This window comes from Carassius auratus, chromosome 43 (assembly GCF_003368295.1).
Source record: "Carassius auratus strain Wakin chromosome 43, ASM336829v1, whole genome shotgun sequence".
Classification (NCBI taxonomy): Eukaryota; Metazoa; Chordata; class Actinopteri; order Cypriniformes; family Cyprinidae; genus Carassius; species Carassius auratus.
This window is the reverse complement of record NC_039285.1, coordinates 10,832,673-10,852,610: the sequence shown is the minus strand read 5'-3', so window position 1 is coordinate 10,852,610 and position 19,938 is coordinate 10,832,673. Positions and strand designations below refer to the sequence as shown.

Genomic DNA, 19,938 nt, shown 5'->3' with positions numbered 1-19,938 from the left:
CCTCTTTTTAATGGTATTAGTTGTATTTATCTACTTTTATAAACTCTTGTATCTATTTCTCATGTATAAATCATATTGTGAGACAACAGTTTAATTAATAAAAACATGATATGTTCCAATTTGTAGGAGTGGGAAATGTGTATTTAAAATGGCTGTCAGTAGTAATACATGCATTTAAAGCTGCTTGTGAAAAGCGCTATATAAATACATTTGAATTTAATTTAATAGTAGTAATAAGAGAGGTGGACGAAATAAGAGTTCATGAATATAAGGAATCTAAGGACATCTCAAATCAGAAACTGTGGGTGGACAGAACAATCTGTGCTGCAGTAAACAAACGCAGTTGAACACAATGATGGTCTTTTGTCAGGGAACATGAACGAGTACAGAGCATCGTGCTATGCTCTCCGATGTGCAGACCTGCGCATCACTAGTTCCCACCTCCTGTCATCATCAAATATGTCATCATCTCTGTGCCTAAGAACAATAAGGACTGTGTCCTGAGTCCCCTGCTCTACTCTCTCTACACACATGACTGCGTGTCTTCCCACTACTCCACTTCTATTATCAAATTTGCTGATGATATTGTGGTTCTGGGCCTCATTTACAGCAATAATGGGACCGCATACCTGGATGATGTAGAGAATCTTTCATCATGTTGCCAGGACAATTGTCTCTCTCTGAATGTGAGCAAAACTACAGAGCTGATATTTGACTTCAGGAAGACACAGCATTGGCCCTATACTTATGATCAGCGGGACCCCTGTGAGAGGGTGAGCTGCTTCAAGTACCTTGGTCTAAACATCTCAGAGGACCTGACTTGGACTACTCACATTCCAACACAGTTTAATAAAGCCAGGCAAAGACGGTACCATCTGCGACAGCTGAGGAAATTCAGGGTCTCAACAGCAATCCTGAAAACTTTCAATTCAGGGACCACAGAAAGTGTATTGACTCAGTGTATCTCAGTGTGTTATGGGAACAGCTCCAGTTAAGACTAAAGCCCTGCAGAGAGTTGTGCGGTTAGCTGAGCGCATCTCAGGATCTGCTCTTCCCTCGCTGCAGGACATCTACCTCAAACGCTGCAGAAGCAGAGCTGTTAAATTTATCAAGGACTCCAACCACCCTAGTAACTGTCTTTTCACTTTGCTGCCATCTGGTAAGTGCTTCTGTAGCCTGATGGCAAAAACTGAGAGACTTAGGAGGAGTTTCTTCCCCCAGGCCATCAGGCTCCTAAACTCAAACCCAGCCTCTTACCATCGACATGTCTCCATTTAATAATCACTTAATAATCAGTAAGATATTCAACATTCTCTACCTCATTTTGACATATTGACCGTGTCACAGTCTGTTTGCACATTCACCTCTTGTACATTCCTGTGTATCTTAATATTTAAGACTACAGTATACTTTCATGCAAATTTTATTTTCTATCCTATATTTAAGTCTACATTATACATCTAATTTTTATTGTTTTCTTTTATTTCATTATTTCATACCTATACTTATGTTATTTTCCTCTGTATTATATTCTTTAATTGTCACTATCCATGTAGCGAACCTGATTCACATTTCACTGCTGGTTATATATTCTCTATATAACCGTGTAAGTGATGAATAAAAATCGTGAATCTTAAATCATGAATGAGATTAATGAGATGCTGTGTAAGCATAATAAACTTCAGCCTCAATGCTGTGGAGGGGAGTAAGTACTATTTTTTTTACTTGACAATTCTAGTTTCAGACCATTTTATATATATATATATATATATATATATATATATATATATATATATATATATATATTTGTTTGCACATTTTGCACATCTGCTTGCACATCTGCTCTTTTTGCATGCCAACTTATCTCTCGTGATTTTGACTCTCCTTAGGACTGCTTGGGTCGTTATCACAGTTATATTTTACTTTAGATGTTTTTTACTTCTAAATATACTTTACTTACCTTTCCCTGTAGATGCAGGTTATTTTGCAGAAACTCCCTCACTTCTTCATCTGTGTCTTTCTGTAACATTCAAATGATCATTGAGCCAACAAAAATAATACAATTCAGTGCACACTATCTTTCAAAGGTTTGGGGTAAGTAAATGCTATCAAAAGATCTTTAAAAAAAAAAGGTCATGGTTTCCACAGAAAAAAAATATTAAGCAGCAGTGTTTTCAAGGTTTATTATAATATGATTTATAATATACAGTACAGTATATGAATGATTTCTGATGGAGTCATATGACACTGAAGACTGCAGGAAAAACTGCTGAAGATTCATATTTTACAAAACATGAATAAATTAATTTTTTAAATATATTAAAATAAAACAATGTTAAATACAGCCTTGCTGCATTGTTTAAATTAATATGAACAAATCCAACTGACCCCAATCTTTTGAACGGTAGTATAAGAGTTTTTTATTGTTTGGCAGTCAATCAGCCATCCTAATCAAACTATCCAGCTAAACATGTGGCTAAGTACCAGAGAGTAGCGGATCTTGGCTAGGTTTATAAGCTCTTGGTCTGCAGGAGAGCACATGTTGAGGCCGATGGGAAGCAGTTTCTTCAGGGCCGCTACAATCAGTGAGGTCTGAACAGAATAACGGTCCCCTCGGCGCTTCTTCTTGGTCCGCTCAACATCTGAGCCTCCTCCCTAAAAAAAACTCTGTAGAGTTAGTCTGACACAAGGATACTCTTAATTAGAAGGACAGGTTTGGTCCACAAATATAATGTTTTTGGAAAATAATAAGGATTTGTTTTAGGAAAGACGAAAAAGTCTTTAAAGGGATGCTTTCTAAGTGAATAATGTGAATACAGAAACAATTCTCTGTAAACATCTCCCTTCTGTAAGTGTCTTGCTTTCTGAATATTTGATGATTAGCTACAGCTTTTATATTGTTAAATAATGTGTTAATGGTGGCTACTTTTTATGTTTTACAGATTAAGAAGGACATGGGGAAATTTATCTATGGAAGTTCTAAGCGGCCATGCATTATAATATTTTTTATTCTTGTTTTCTCGTTATAACGACTTAATTTTCTCGTTATCTCGACATAACGAAGTTCGTTTTCTCGTTATAATGACTTCATTTTCTCGTTTTCTCAACATAACGAAGTTCGTTTTCTCGTTATAACGACTTAATTTTCTCTAAGAAGTCACAAGTCACCAGCAGGTGGCACTATAGACCTGAATATAACTGAAGGGGTGTTGTACACTATCCACCTTACTGTACGCGGACCTTCCTCGTGATCGCTATAATTTGTGCAGTCTTCATTACTGACATTTAATTAATTCATAAATGTTAAATGCTTGAATCAATATGAATATTTTGTGTATTAAGTTCCTGCTAGATGCATGAGTTTCACCAACGCGTTCTGTGTCATAAAATAACTGCTTATCAAAACCAAGGTTGACATCACTGTATTCTGTTTATCTACAGTAGGACGGGATTTAACGATGTAGGCTGATGTGCTTCTTTTCCTTATTACTAATCTTTATTGTTAACCATATTGATGAGAAATGTGATATGTAAAATCCATAGGCTAATTTAATTCAGTTTTGTTCTATAATGTTGTAATCGTTTTTTTCTACACACACACACACTACACGTACACATGGACGCTCTTTTCAAACAGAAGCTTGTAACATGATATCTGCCACATCATATAATGACTACTACAAATTACAAATTATATATAATTTTATTTCAAATAAAGGGAAAATGAAAAGTGAGTTTAATCCAAGCTGCTCTAATTTCGCGGTGTTGCCATTTATACATGTTAATTACAAAAAGAAAACGTTCGTTGTACTGTCTCTGGAGAAATCAACAGTGATTGATCAGCCTTTATTTATAGACGTTATTACCTAGGCGAAGCTAAATTTGCTGAAATATAGGCTACAGTAAGAGCGCCTGCATGGTTGTCCATCAGATGCCTGTCAAAGTTGAGTTCGTTACTATAGCAACAGTAAAACTGTCATGTCGTTATAACGAGAAAACAAACTTTCGTTATGTCGAGATAACGAGAAAAATAAGTCGTTATAATGAGAAAACGAACTTCGTTATGTCGAGATAACGAGAAAAATAAGTCGTTATAACGAGAAAACGACTTTCGTTATGTCGAGATAACGAGAAAATTAAGTCGTTATAACGAGAAAACAAAAAGGAAAAAAAAATTATAATGCATGGCCGCTTAGAACTTCCGTATTTATCAAACTAGCATTGAGTGAAAATAACACCATGCTTTAAGGGCGTGTTTTATCAGTCAGTTTATTAGGAAATGTTAGCTAAACATACAGCAGTCTTATTGTTAGTAGTGTAAGTTTGCCAACCCCTCAGCACAGCACACTTTAATACAACACTAGGCTTTGAGGGGCACCTATGGTGAGGAGATAACAGACGGTGCTACAGTAATGTCCATATCACAGCACAAAGGAGGCGGTCTGCTGCAAAGTGAATAGTATCATTGTGCTAGCTAACACCTAACAGAGACACATTTTTTAGGGAAGTGAGCAAGTGAGTTGGGTTTGGGTAACATGTCAATTAATAACTTGTCAACAGAATGGACTCAAAAGACACATTAACTGGAATGAATTAAACAAAGGGAGGGAAATATTAGATGAGAGATGTAATGAGAACTGTTCCCTTTATTGGAAAAGCTATGTTCCTTCTCTATATTACCAATGTGCTCATACATTTCCCTGAAATCTGTGAAGATTAAGTGATGGGTAATGGTTTGATTTTGATAATGAGTATATTTGCTCCAAGTGAGGGAGCTTCACCACTAGAGCTTGTGGGGAAAAAACAGTAACACCAAACATTAACATCAAACCGGACGGCTGCACTAAAAGAAAGAAAAGGAACCAGACAAGTCTGCAAGAACTTGCAGCAGTCAAAATCCATCAGAGGCACATCAATCAAAATCACTGTCAGGATGATGGAACTCAGATCCAGCGAGAGTTAAAGATCCAGCTGAAAAGGGGTGCCATGATCCTGAGACTAAAGTCTATGGCTGAGGGCTTTCATCAAACAAGGTACCAACATACCTCACACACACTGGCAATGAATGAGGGTATGGACTTCTGGTTGTTGTGTATATATGTAAGTGTTTGCCAGTGTACGTGAGTTTGATGGAAAGCCCTGCTTGTGCGCCATGCGATCAGCACAGCTCTTTTTTTATCGTGCAGAAACACGGTCTGACCTCTCCGTCTCCGGCCTACACACCCCGATTCCACAGCGAGACAGGACACAGAGAGAGACATCACTGTTAAAACTTACACCCTCACAGACAGGAAAAACAGCAATGGATCTATAACCCACTGTGTGAGTAAAAACAGTGTCTGTCCTGAACAAGATATGAGGTCAGCAGTCATCTGAAGAAATGGACTAATTTCATTTCATAAAAAAAAATTCTGAACAGAAAGTACAAAAAATAACACACCTTTTACATTTATACTCAAAATTGTCAATTTTGTGCAGCAGTAAGTGGACGAACTCACCATGGTCATTTTGCTTTTGCTGTCAGCAGTGAGGAAGGACATGTTGTTGATCTCATTCATCACCACAAAATTCTGCTCCTCACGCTTGAAATTCTGCAAATAATAATACGAGAGTTATAAGAAAAGTGGAAGGGAAAAGAGACAAGAACAGACAAAAAGAGACAAGAGACGTTACAAGACTACAAACAAGATGAAAAGAGATGAGAAGAGACAAGATGAGAAAAGACAATAAGTTAAAGACATGTAAGAGGAGATCAGAAGAAAAGGAGACAAGAAGAAACTAGACATAAGACAAGACAATGGGATTTTAATTATAGAGAGGGGAAAAAGAGATTCACTTGAGATTTGGACCAGAAGATGAAGACTTCTCCAACCATCCTGAAGAGGTCCTCAGCATAAGGGTCAGGACAGGTCAACCATCTCGCCCTTTAAATGACACAAATAACCAAATAAGAGGACACTTTTCTACAACTTGTATTTTTTTTAATAATGTTTTAAATAATGTTCATTTGGCTACACTAGACCTCAATATGTTACCAGTAGTCATAGTTATTAATTTTATATTGCCTGCTTTTTTTTATTTTAGCCGTTGACTTATGAATCTCCAAGAACCATGGCTTCAGCCAAATCTTCTGTTCTACTTAAGAAAAATAAATTACCTACATCTTGAATTTCCAGAGTTAATCAGCAAAATTATTGTTATTTTATTTTTTCAACAACATTTTCATTTTTGGGTTTACTATCCCTTTATGTATTTCGAGCAGAAGACTGTATAACTGTAGCATGTGATATAATAAACAGAACGTTATTGTCCATTGCTTTCAATGATAATATAATTATTGTTTTTGCTGTGATAGGGCCTTAACTCCTGCAAAGGCTTTAACGTATCTAAATGTACATTTGTTGGAGGTCTTGTTACAAAAATAATTTCTAAAGCAGTACTGGGCTGCGTTTCTCGATAACGATTGATCTTAGCACTTAAGAGCATTTTCTACGAGTCATTTTCTGAACGTTCATTGTTGTTTCACGTGCGTTTCCCAAAAATGCACTTAACAATTGTACGTAGCCCTGCTTTAAGTGCTACTTAGGAGTCACTATCCGTTTGTCAAGTGCTGAAAAATTACATATTATAATAATATAATATTAATCTACTATACATAATAATACATAGTATATAACATTTATATATATATATATATATATATATATATATATATATATATATATATATATATATATATATAATATATATATATATATATATATATATATATATATATATATATATATATATATATATATATATAGTAGAATAATGTTATACTTATAGATTAATATTATAACATATAGTATATAATATCTGTTATTTCCGGGTCCAATACATGGTTGGTTTTCTTGCATGTCAGCAAGTCATTGACAGATATTTGTGAGTTTATCCTTATTTTTCCCAGAATTTGAAGTATGTTTCCAACATTACCTCTTTTATTAGTTTTTTTTTTCAATCATTTAATTTAGATGTGTATTTCTGTTTTTCTTTTTTTTATATAAATTAATAATAAAAAAAAGAGAAATAAAGTGTACAATAAAGTACAGTAAAAAGCTTTAATTATAATCACATTGCACTTGGATAAAGTTGAATGTGTAATCTGCCGATTGTCCTGCAGGAAACCTCATAACTCAGTTTTCTTAAGATGCACGTAGGGATTTTGGTTTACTCCAGAACACTCATAGATCTACGAACATTTTCAAGAACTACTTAAGTAGGGTTATGGTCCGCAAATCTAAAATGATTCGTGCAATCGTTTTTATGATAAACTTAAGCTTATGGTGCTTTTGGGAAATGCAGCCCTGGGCCACAAAATCATCCATTGGTGTGGACACTAATATAGTTATTTTTATTGGTGTGAATGGGCCTTTACTACTGCAAAGCAGACATGTGTGGGTATTTGTTGATGCGATATATCACGGTAACGAATATGCACAATATTGTGAATAATTATATATTACAAATTATTCCAAATTTGGAATACATTTTCAGAATACTTTCCCTGTCAACTTTTAAAAATGCACAAAATCGCTGTTTGCTGCTTGAAAGACACGTGTGTGCTCTGATGTAAACAAGCATGCATGAGAAGCACTTGGGGGAACGTGTGAGAGGTGCGCTGAATGAAAACATTCACTCTCTGACAGCAGGTGGCACTAAACTGCAGAAAAATGCATCCGTTACCCTGGAAAGCACATAAATAAAGCAGCTGCTCTACTATCTAAAACGTATTTAAATAGCCATTCAGATTTGTGGATTTGCTGTGTTTTTCATCACAGCGCCAAATACTTAAATATTTAGACTTAATAGGCTATTTATTTTCAAACTTTTTTTACATTTTAGTCTGGACTACAACATACCCTAGATATTGTTTGAAAGTGTTTTGATTCTTTATTGTTCATTCACACTTTACATTAGGGCTTCATTAGTTAGCATAAACTACCAATGAAAAATTCTTCTGAACATTCATTAATCTTAGGTATTCCAGTATATAGCACTTTAAAATCGAAAGTTGAAACTGTGTCATTTAATGAGCTAACATGAACTAAGAGTTTTTTTTGTTTTTTTTTTTAACAAAGATTAATAACTTCTGCAGCAAATGTAATTATTCTTATTGTGAATGTTAATGCATTAACTAAGGTTAACTAATGAGGTCTTATTGTAAAGTGATACCTATTGGTCTATATAGTTCTTTTGCACTTTATTCTGTGTAAAACTTTTAACTTTATTTTTTTTCTGTATTGCTTTATTGCATATTCATTTTTGTTATAAGATAAAAGTTACTACTGCAAAGGCTTTAAAGTATCGTAAGTTACTTCTGTTGGTGATCTCGTAACAAAAACATAGCTTGAAACAATACTTGGAACATAAAATCATCCTGCGTGTGAGAGATACCTGTTGTTGTCCACGTATCGGATGAGTAGTGGGTAAAGAGCGTACAGATCCCTGCAGAGCACAGCGAACTCATCACGAATGGTTCCCTGCTCACTGTCCACCTCTCCCTTCCCCTCCATACGCAGCTGATCCTCCTCGGCCACCACCTTTCCACAGCGTTTCTTCAGCTTCTCCATGGTGGGGATGAAGTGGGACTTAAGCATCTCAGGCTTTGCCCTGCTCACGATGGGCTGAGCAAACACTGTAGAGGAATATCAGAAGGAACTCCGTAAGTAAAAACATGGTACTGACGGCCATTTTTTGAAGACTCCATATTTAGTTTCCTCTCACCTGCCAATCTCTTCATCCAGGAAGCTTCATCAATGCCCAGGTTATTGACGACAATCTTCATGATGCTACCCAGGAGCTGATTGAGTTGTTCGGAGGTGACATCCGTGCACAGGCAGCCTTCCTGCTCTGGGAAGTTCTCTGGTCCCCTCTCCCACCAGCGGGGCAGATAGTTGCACAGCATGGGCAGGGTGATCTCAATCACGTGGGGCATCTCTGTGTAACGGGCCCCAGATTCTGCCAGGTCCCCGATCTCCTTCATCAACACGTCCAGCTCAGGGATGTCCAGACACAGTTCCTGCACTTGACTGGGCAGACCCAGGACTAAAACATGGATGATAAGGTCGTTAAGGAAGCACTAGTTGATCAAAACACCTATAGATGGAATGTGTTCAGTGTGAGCTACTGACTTGTTCTCTCTCGTGGGGTTTTGGTGGTGTACACGGAGTATGAGTTGAACTCGTTTAGGTGAGGCTCCAGAAAAGCAACAGGCATAGCAGCAGCCAGATGAGCCAGACACTCTCCTAGAGCTGGTCTTTGGCTGTGATATCACACCATAACATTTGTTATAACATAATGCATTCTGTAATAATGGCTCATATGGAAACAAAAAGCTTTTTCTTACTTCTCAGCATGAGGGGTTTTCACAGTGCCCAGGGAATAGATGCTGCACATTATACGATAACAGGATATCTGCAAGTCATCCACTGAGTGATGAAGGGAGGGATACACAATATGAGGGACAGTGAGCAATCTATCGTATATAACAATTAGGATATCACAATTATTTGCAGATTTTTTTTCTGATTTCATATTTTCTAACTTTCGATTCATTATTGTTAGTGCACAATTTGTTGCTGAGTGTCTGGAATGAAATGAAATAAATTGAAATGAAATTAGGTAATACTACTTATTTACACAATTGTTATTTTACTTTATTTAAATCAAATTAAATCAAATTAGATAAGATAATACTACTCGTCATTAATTGTTATTTTACATTATTATATTAAATATAACTATATCTATTCATATATTTCATGTAATTACATTACAGAAAATTATTTTTATAATACTACTTATTTACATCACTTATTCTTATTTTAATTACACCATATGTCACGCTCCTGGAAATGCAACAGTGTACAACTGTTGGCGCAAAATGATTATTACATTTTGAATATGGATATTTTTCTTACAAAAACGCATCAAGTCGCTACAGAAGGCCTTTGTTCATCCCAAGAGCAGTTTGAGACACTTTTTTTATGGAAGGATGCTTTTTATTTCACTTCTTTTAGGCTGTAGGAATGCAACACCCGCTGACTACAATGGTAGAGCTTGAAAGATCAAAGACAATTTTTTTATATAACTCCAACTGGATTCGTCTGAAAGAAGAAAGTCATATACACCTAGGATGCCTCGGGGGTTAGTAAATGGGTTGGTCATTTTGGGTGACTAACCCTTTAATTCTCCATTCAGCTAGGATCTTCTTCAATTTCCCCTTCAACTTCGGTCAGAAATCTTGGTGTAACCTTTGATGACCAGCTGGCCTTCAAAGACGACATTGCAAAGACTGCTTGATCTCGCAGGTTTGCCTTTTACAACATCAGAAAGATCAGGCCTTTTCTAATGTAGCATTCTGCACAACTTCTTGTCCAGGTCCTTTTCATTTCTAGGCTGGACAACTGCAATGCTCTTCTGGCTGGACTTCCATCAAGCACAATCAAACCTCTAGAAATGATTCAGAAATCAGTGGTATTCAATTAACCCAAAAGAGCCCATGTTACACCTCTCTTTATATCCTTGCACTGGCTACCGGTTGCGACTCGCAACAAGTTCAAGACATTGATGCTTGTATATAAAACAGCCACAGGCTCAGCACCTGCCTACTGTACTTCCACTCACTATTATGAATCTACATCCCTCCAGAAGTCTGAGATCCGCTAGTGAGCGACACCTTGTGCCACCATCACAGAGAAGCTCAAAATCACTTTCCAGAACATTCTCATTCAACATTCCTGGATGGTGGAATGATCTTCCCACCCCTATCCAGAATGCTGAATCCCTGACAATTTTCAAGCGACAGCTACTTGGCTTCATCGTAAAAAACAAAACAAAAAAAACAAAACAAAAAATTATTCCTTTATTTATTCCTTATTTTTCTAGCTTTTTCTTGTACTTATTTGAACAATGTCTAAAACTTGGAATAACAAGCAGTTCCTGTGTTTGTTTGCCTCTTTAAGAAGAATAAATTATGTATCCCCTAGTTGTAAGTCGCTTTGGATAAAAGCATCTGCAAAATGACTAAATGTAAATATATATAAATGTAATTCAATTGTTTTAAATGGAATTACATTCTTTTTTTTTATTATTCTACTCATTTACACTATTTATCATTTAAAATTAAATTAAATTTGATCATATTACTTATTTACACCCTTTATTATTGTACATTATTATAATTTATTTACATTTAACTTATGCCATTTTTACTTTTGCTATTTTACAGTCAGTGAAGCAAACTGAACTGAAACTCAGTTGGTAGAAAGAGCAAAATATGCACAGCCTTTTCAATTGAATTCTTTCCAAATGTTAATTATTACTTAATTAATCTATTTATAAATTAAAGGTGGCGGGGGGTAGAATGGTGTTTCATGTATTCAGAGTTGTTCACAGTGTTAAAGAGATGGATTCTCATGCTAAACATGGCCAAAGTTTTAAAAAATAATTTGAATGAAAGAGAATTTCTGTGCAGAAAATCGTATTTCCGGGATGGTACAAGTTTCGGCTGGGGTTTTTTTTCGATCGTGGATTGAATGACGTAGACAAGAGTGGAATCCTTATATGATTATTTCGCTCTGAAAGGCGCACCTGCGCACACATTGACCAGAGGAGAGAGAGACCACGCACATCAACGGGCTTCATCGGGAAATCATCGGCAGCACTGCATAGGATTTGTTTGAGAATGTCTCCAAATAAAAGCATTTTTGGATGTGAGGGAAAGTTTACCGTGTTCAGCTTCCCAAAGAACCCAGCGTTACATGAACAGTGGATGCAGTTTGTTTTTCCGGGGCTGCAATGGAGTGTATCAAGTGCCTTTGTGTGTTCTGGTCATTGATGAATGTTTTATAAACAAGGCCCAAGTCGACACTGGATTTGCACATCATTTGTTATTAAAACATGGAGCGATCCCAGTGATAAAAGACCCCGTTCATGAAAGTACAATTGCAACAGATTTCTGTATTTTGTTGGAAATCAGCACATAAGTGAATGTATGTTAATGGAAATAACACGAAACATCAGTATTATAGCTCCGCCCACGGCATGCCTCCAGGAGCTCAGCTTTTTCCAGAGAGAATTGGAAAGCTGTATTTTTCTTTTATAAATATGATAAAACTAAAGACTTTTTGGATATATGAAGGATGCAGGACTACTCTATAGGTAGTCAAGATTAACATGAGATTAGGTGAAACTGTGTATGTTATGTACCCTTTAAGTAAATCTGCACAGCTATGAAGGTAAAGTTTAGGCAAGTTAAATGACTCTGTTGAAACCTATGAAAATAACTCACACATGACATCATCTCCAAACTGGTGCTGGGCGATGTGTTCGAACAGTGAGGTGAGCACCGGCAGAAGAGCAGTGGTAGTGTAGCTTATGTTCTGAGATACACCTTTCACCTGTTACAAAGACAGAGAGGGGCAGGGGAAAAGGCTCAATTCAGCAATTTTGGCAAAGAACAAATTTACATCTCGGAGAACAGGGCTAGATTTACAACTGACCTGGTTTTTGGTAGACACTTTCCCCAATTTCAGGTTCTCAACCATCTTCTCAATATCATCGGCAGCACTCTCAAAGAAAGAGCGTAGACCAGCCTTCACAATCTCAGGCCCAGATTTCATCACAGTTCTGGAAGAAAAAGAAAAGACAAAAGACAAAAATAAATTCATTTAATTCATAAACATAAATTGAGGATGTAAACATTATTAAAACACTGGGAATCATGTGTTCAACACACATACCTGGCGTCCAGTGAGTGGGAAAGAATATGAAGACAGTTGACAAGTGCTGCGGCATCAGTGCCTGCTCACACAAACATTCAAACAACACAGGACTTTTATTTTCCTACAATTAACCTACAACATGTGGACTGAGGGTACTATGCTAAAATATATGACACAGATATAGCATGAAGTGATAGAGTTAAAGCCAAAGCAGGTATTCTTCTGAAATACAGTATTCCTATTATAATGATTCTGACCAACTGTAGGACTACAGAGCCAACACTGCAAATGGTGCACCAACTTAAGCAAAGCACAGCAAATCATTAGAAAAGCACCCAGTGGAAGAAAGAAAGAAAGAAAGAAAGAAAGAAAGAAAGAAAGAAAGAAAGAAAGAAAGAAAGAGAAAACCAAAGAGAGCTTAGAGCAAAGCAAATAAGTGGAACTATTAGGAATGGATATACTGATTATGTGAAACATTAAAGAAAAAGGGGATGATGCAGTGGAAAAATGAAAATGTGCTATTGGGTTATCATGCAGGATTCTTACCAAAGAGGGAAACCCTGTGTCTCACCAGACCGGCCAACTTACAGAAGATACTGAGATAGAAGATACATAGACAGAAACAGAAGAAGAAAAGAGGGGTGGAGGTTTGGGAAAGAGGAAATGGCATGAAGAGGAATAAAAGGGGCGGGGTTAAGGTGATGGAAACGTAGGAGCAAATAATGTGATCCATAAAAGATAAATGTAACAAAAAGGATGAGGGAACCCATGGGAAAATACTCCGGGAAGGGGCAGAGAAAAAAACCACAGGCAAGAAGAAGTGTGAGGAGCAGAGAGGATGTGACAGGTCGCAACATCAAAACTAACGGACATCATTTAAAATGTTAAAAATGAAAATCTTTTAGGTATATAAAATCTGACTAGGTTACCACAGAATAATGAAGCTCTGTATAATTAGTTACCTTGCAATCATCTCCTTCTCCTTGTTGGAGGCATGACCACCACTGCCCAAGACTTTAGCAGGTGTGGACAGGAAATACAGGCAGTGATTTTTAAAGTACTGGTTTACCAATGGAAGCAGAATCTACATGAAAATAATATAAAGAGGAAGAGCAAAGCTTGAGAGGCTGTGATTTGTAGGATGGAAGGTCTGTATCTCTTCCAACTAAACCCTCTGAGCTGTTTTATTCCACATGCACTCATATTCTAGTCAAAGGCGTCTCACCTTGGCAAAGAATTTAATCTCCTGTTCGTGAGGGGACTTCTCAACTCTTCCACTGCTCACAACGGCCTCTGGAGTAACAAATAGACAGAACAGTAAAAAAAATACAACTTCAAATGCACACTTACATCTACAGGTCTTTGGATCTAAGAAATGTGTCTATGGATCTATGAATGCAAACCAAGATGAGCGATAAACTCCTGCGCAATCTCCATCCACTTCAACAGCTTCTGTAGGAACCCATAAGCGAAACGCTTCTCAATAGAGGAAATCTCCTGTTCCATGTCCTTCAAACCTCTGGAGAAGAAAAACAATGAGAAAGAGAGAGAGAAAAAAAAACAAGGACAAAACACAGTTAGTTCACCTTATTAAATCTCTTCATATGCTTTAAAATCTGTATGAAATGCTTTAAAAAACCATGCATGATTGTTATGTCATTATTTCAGGATATACAGCTGAGGTCAAATTTATTTATTTATTTATTTTAAATACTGTTAATCTTTACTCAAATTTTGAAGTAATATTAGCTGTAGGTATGCCACTAATCCACTAATATTTGACAAAATAACCAAGGCATTTCAACAAAAACATTCATTTTGTGGAAATCACAAGTGATCAAAATTAGAGAACAGTAACCACTATAGCATAAAAGAAGATTACAAATAAAATCTTTCTCAAACTTTGCTGGTGTGAACTTGGTCCACTCTTCTTTCACTCTTTACCATAGTTCGCTAACTGTAGTGGGTTTCTTGGCCATAACTTTGTCACCAAGGCTTTTCCAGATTTTGGTCAGGACTCTAGTCTGGTCATTTTAATATTTCAATGCTTTCACCTTCAAGGAACTGCTTTATACATTTTACAGTGTGACGGGGGCAAAATTGCAGGCAGATTGGGTGATGCCTGCAGGGAAGGATCTACAATGACAAACGTCTCTTGAGATGGCTAAAAGGGTCATCCCTTTGGCCTTCACCTGGACAACCTCCTGTTGCAGGATTTCAGTCACATTAGACTGGCCCGCCATCCTGCAATCTCAGTGAAATTTGGAGGAATGTTGTCACTTAAATAGGGTTTGTCATACAATTAAGGAAATTAGAGTTATTTTTCAAATCATTTAAGTTTTTATACTTATGAAACACTTATGAATGTGTGGCTTTTATTCTCACTGATGCTGCCATCACCATGTCATGCGGTCACTGTGTGTTCTGTTGTAAAAGCGAAAATACTTGTTTGGCCTTCCAAAAGAGGACACAACTAGAAATCAGTGGTTAAGTTCTATTTCAACACTGTTCCAGAACCGTTCAACCCAGATAATCAGATGTGTGCTGCGCATTTTATGGAGGATGAGGTATGTTTCCTGAACCAGTAGCCTGCAATGCATCTGTAGCACAATGGCTGTTTCTATAAAGATGGGCACTTCCAACGTAGCTAAGACAGTCTGTCACTTCTGACTCCCAGCTTGTAAGTATGTTATTTATATTTAAATAATTTGCCAATGATTATGATGTAGAGTAGGCTTGTTTGTTGTTTCTCAGATCACAAATGCAGACATGGTTTTATGACTACGCAGCACAATAAGCAACGCAACGAGTAAAAAGACAGTATAAGTCATTATAATCAGTTATTACGTCCCAAATGCCTTATTTGTAATGGTTTTTATTGGTTTTGTCTCAGATCTTCTTAGTGAACCAGCAAAACCAGTTCACCAAATCAAACTAAATCGAACTAAAACGGTTCATGTCTCCAGTACCCACTAATCCACAAATACTTAAGTTATTCGGTTTATAAATGTGCCTTACACTACCTCTGACGCAAAATAAACCAATATCCCAAGTTATTTAGTTAGTCCTAACAGTACATTGTAAATTGCATGACAGTTTAAATTTTTTTCTGTATTTATTGCTCTTAACCTTCACCTAAAGAACCTAAAGAACTTCAACTACTGCCAAAGAACAGCAACAAGAATTGGTAATTTTAGACCTTAATCACTTTAACATAATTTCTTGTTGTACAGCATCAGTTGGGTACCTGGTGACAGCATATCCATTACACTGGAGGAATTTGAGTAGGTCTTGGGCTTTCTCTCTGTCCCTTGCCTTCTCTTTGGCCGTCAACGTATCATATGGTACCAACAAAGGATGGGTGCCACCACCTATGAACACAAAAAACACAAAAATCTAGAAGACAGTCCACGGGTTTGTATTCTGAACATTATTTTGTGTCGTCAACATGACACACTGGATAAAATAATCAGTTATACCCTTGGATTGCAGCTCCACCTTTTTCTTGCGGCCCCAAGTGTTATGGTAATTCTCAGCAAGCTGTTCTGCCATGGACTGAACAGAGGGTAACATGGGAAGTGAATCAATCACAAGGGCTTTTGAATAACAAAGTTTTAGTTTTATACTGAATTAATATAAATAATATACCTGTAGTTCTCTGGACAAGGCCATGCCTGTCAGGTCCACTGGCTGGGGAGAGTATCCTTGGCTGGGATCATAGGTGGCCTGCAGGAGATGAATATGTTTGGATATTAGGCTCACACAACATGATATTTTCATCTTCTTTGTACCATCTCTCTTTTACCTGAGCAGTCTGGGAGATCTTCCTGGTGGCCTTCACTTCAATTTTCACAGTTTCTCCTTCTCTGGCTTTCTCCAGAGTCCATTCCCATGCCAACATGGCCTTGATGGACTCTTTAATGGGCCAGCGATAGATCTCTTTATCCTAGAGAGAGAATTCAAAAGACAGGTTGACCTTGATTCTGGACGACCAATTGTAACAACCAACTGACGAGGAAGATTCCAAAAAGATCCATTCAGACCTTCTCTGAGAAAGTCTTGTACGGCCGCAGCATGGGGTGAGTTTTGCTGTCCTCATCTAGAACCTCTCCATATGTCCAGTTGTTTTGAATCTGAAAGATGGAAACAAAAGGTTACAAAGCCTATTCCCAGTCCCATAATGCTTTTGGCTTTCACAAATGAGCGTGAATGCTGATACTAACCTTTTCAAAGGCCCATTTATCATGCGTGTGCTCAGCATATTTGTTAATGAAGGCATCGAGTCTTTCAGGAATGATGGTACTGCAATTATAATAATATTACTAATAGTTACTGTTGTTGGTTACCCATTTTCACTAACTATTTAACTACAGCTTTTGCCCCCAATAAAAACTCCTAATTTGCAGCATATTAATAGTTAGTAGGGTAGTTGTTAAGTTTAGGTATGGGGTATGATTAAATTGGTCATGCAGAGTAAGGCATTATAGTTGCTTTATACATACTAATAAACAGCCTATATGCTAGTAATATGCATGCTGATAAGCAAGTAGTAGTACCATAAATCTGTATAAATAAATCTATATAAACACATTAAAATACACAATGCACATATATAAATGCAAAGATGCAAAATGAATACAGTAATTGTACTAGCTGATCATATTCTCACTTTGCTGTCTCCACTGGTTTGGGGTCAAAGTTTCCCTCAGCGTCAACAGATGCTTTCTTCTCAGTCACAGATGAATAGCTAGCATCCACATAGTCTGGTGGGATGGCACCCGCAATGGCGCAGATGCAGGGCATGGCGATCTTAAACAGCTCTGCATCAAATTTCTACAGAGATGAATGATGATGCTAAGTCTACACAGACAATTCAGTTGTAATTTGTCTGTTGAGACTAAATGTTTGTCAAACCTTGTGTGCGAGGGACTCAAAGATGCCCCAGAAGAGTTTGCGAGAGAGATGCAATTCTTCCTCCGATGTGATTCCAAAGTTTGCCCATCCATTTGGCAGGCAGTAATACTTCCAGCAGCGCTCATAGTGATTGGTCAACAACTAAATGAAATCAAAGCACAAAACATGAGCACAAGAAACAAAAAAAATCAATGTAACTAATTATATTAACTATACTTGCATACCTTGAGGGGCATCTTGGCATACTCGTTTAAGATTGGCACATCAAACACCAGCCTTCTCAGCAGATGCTGCAACATAGATGGCCGCAAATACCTAAAATACACACATATTACTTGATTAGCAATAACATTTCATGTTTTCATCTCTTCCTTTGAGCGCAGACGTTACAGAGTGGACTTACTTGACAAGAGACATAAGGCAGTCCTCGATGACGTCCCTCTGGGCTTTGGTAAGGGCACGGCCCCGGGACAGTCTGTAGATGGTGTGCAGCATTGAGTCGATCATGATGGCACGGTGGTCCGAGCCAGCGAACAGTGGGGCACACTTTGTGAGCAGAGGAAGCACAGCTGAGCACAGGTAACGGTTTAGAGCCAGAGCCATCTCTGTGGTGCTGAATGCCACCTAATGGAACATCCCAAATAAGATCAGAGTTTATTTTATGTTATATATTATGAAAAGTAAAGAAGAGCTGATGAAATATGTCTGACAATACTAAAAGCTTACCGTATCTAGAGAGGCTGCAGCTCTCATATCGGGCAGGAAGCCCACCTCTAGCACATGCAACAGGAAGTCCTGGTTATCTATGCCGTACACTCTGTCCAAGAAAAGCACCATGGAGGCTTTGTGGTCTGGTACGAAACTTGCCGACATCTTCGGCTCAACAATCTGACCGTCTATGAAAAGTAGCCAGGTAATATGAGTGTACAGAAGTTGGATGGAAGTCCGTTTCTACATCAGAGTAAACCAGACAGAAAAAAATAAAGATTCATATAAGAATCTTGTGTACCTTTGCCAAAGGTGGGGATCTGAACAGAAAGGCTGATGACTCCCACCAGGTCTTCAATGGGTACGAGAGACCTCAAGATGGCTCGGATTCTCAAAGCTTCACCTTTACCTGCTTGGATCAACTGTGGGTAAAATAGAAATAAACTTATTTTTAAATTGTACTATTATTTCACTATATTTTTACTGCATTTTGATCAAATAAATGCATCCTTGGGGAGCATGTGATACTTCTTTAAAAAATGAAAAATGTTTGTCATGGACTCCACAGGTAAATTATTCCAGTTGGTGTACTTACATGCATTTCAGGAGCGCAACGACCCAGCAAGTCAATAAGAGCAGAGTAAAATGACATGATAGCATTTCCAAGATGCAGTCTGTTCTCTTCATGCTGCTCATCCCCTCCAAACCTGAGAATCAGTCACAAGGGGCAAAAAAAGGAACATAGATAACATGATATAATGGCAAATTGTTTAAATAGAAAGCCAAATATTAAATGCACAGCAAACATTTACTTCCAAACGCTTACATGAAACGTCTGTCCTTTTTAGGAGTTGGCCCATCCCTTGCAGGGTCTTCAGAGATCTTAATGGCTTCTTCGATGGCAGCTAATAGACCTGCGCCACCCTCTCCTCTCAGAGCGGGGCCGAAGCACTCAGGCCGACGAATCAACAGACGAACAACCACATTGGCATTCTCCTCTACGCTCTCACCTGCAGGGGGAGACACAAACACAAAGTTTTATTCTGAATGCCCCCAAAAAGAGTCAGAAACAGAATTAAACGAAATAAGCTCACCATTTACAAACACAGCAAAACGCAGGAAGTCCAGATATCTCTCTCCACCACCTGGATTCCATCCTATGTCAGGGTAGCCTTTAGAGAGAAGCATGGGGCACATCCGAAGGCCACATCCAGCCAGATACGTCACCACCTGAGTGGCATAGCAAACCAATGATTTTATTATTATTATTATTATTTTTTTTTTGCAGTAATACATTATTATGACATTGTTTTAGTGCCACGTTAAATAAAAAAAAAAAAAAACGAGATTATAAGAATAAAGTCAAAATATTACTAGAATAAAGCCAAAATATTTTGAGAATAAAGTCGGAATATTACGAGAATTATGTTGAAATACTATGAGAATAAAGCCAAAATATTCCAAGAATAATGTCGAAATACTTTGAAAAGAAAGTTGAAATATTACAGGGATAATGTTGAAATACTACGAGAATAAAGTCAAAATATTA

The 19,938-nt window shown here is 37.4% G+C and overlaps 1 protein-coding gene across 11 annotated transcripts in view; it reads right to left on the bottom strand.

Moving 5' to 3' along the window:
- Positions 1-19,938, bottom strand: part of LOC113061686 (ryanodine receptor 1-like) — a 112,359-nt gene that overhangs the window by 30,728 nt on the left and 61,693 nt on the right. For 7 of the 11 annotated variants that reach the window (XM_026231011.1, XM_026231014.1, XM_026231015.1 and 4 more), the window contains 31 exons: positions 19,484-19,619; positions 19,216-19,399; positions 18,985-19,096; positions 18,691-18,811; positions 18,408-18,577; positions 18,085-18,305; positions 17,906-17,996; positions 17,682-17,822; positions 17,437-17,600; positions 16,991-17,069; positions 16,811-16,900; positions 16,573-16,713; positions 16,416-16,493; positions 16,247-16,322; positions 16,015-16,138; positions 14,171-14,286; positions 13,993-14,060; positions 13,730-13,851; positions 13,314-13,363; positions 12,786-12,846; positions 12,546-12,672; positions 12,335-12,443; positions 9,389-9,470; positions 9,174-9,304; positions 8,767-9,087; positions 8,437-8,677; positions 5,837-5,924; positions 5,499-5,591; positions 5,201-5,215; positions 2,485-2,655; positions 1,961-2,020 (listed from right to left, as the gene is read on the bottom strand). In XM_026231011.1, coding sequence (XP_026086796.1) covers positions 1,961-2,020; positions 2,485-2,655; positions 5,201-5,215; positions 5,499-5,591; positions 5,837-5,924; positions 8,437-8,677; positions 8,767-9,087; positions 9,174-9,304; positions 9,389-9,470; positions 12,335-12,443; positions 12,546-12,672; positions 12,786-12,846; positions 13,314-13,363; positions 13,730-13,851; positions 13,993-14,060; positions 14,171-14,286; positions 16,015-16,138; positions 16,247-16,322; positions 16,416-16,493; positions 16,573-16,713; positions 16,811-16,900; positions 16,991-17,069; positions 17,437-17,600; positions 17,682-17,822; positions 17,906-17,996; positions 18,085-18,305; positions 18,408-18,577; positions 18,691-18,811; positions 18,985-19,096; positions 19,216-19,399; positions 19,484-19,619 — 3,783 coding nt within the window. The remainder of the gene's footprint in view (positions 1-1,960; positions 2,021-2,484; positions 2,656-5,200; positions 5,216-5,498; positions 5,592-5,836; positions 5,925-8,436; positions 8,678-8,766; positions 9,088-9,173; positions 9,305-9,388; positions 9,471-12,334; positions 12,444-12,545; positions 12,673-12,785; positions 12,847-13,313; positions 13,364-13,729; positions 13,852-13,992; positions 14,061-14,170; positions 14,287-16,014; positions 16,139-16,246; positions 16,323-16,415; positions 16,494-16,572; positions 16,714-16,810; positions 16,901-16,990; positions 17,070-17,436; positions 17,601-17,681; positions 17,823-17,905; positions 17,997-18,084; positions 18,306-18,407; positions 18,578-18,690; positions 18,812-18,984; positions 19,097-19,215; positions 19,400-19,483; positions 19,620-19,938) is intronic. The other 4 variants (XM_026231013.1, XM_026231017.1, XM_026231020.1 and 1 more) reach the window with 1 other exon arrangement.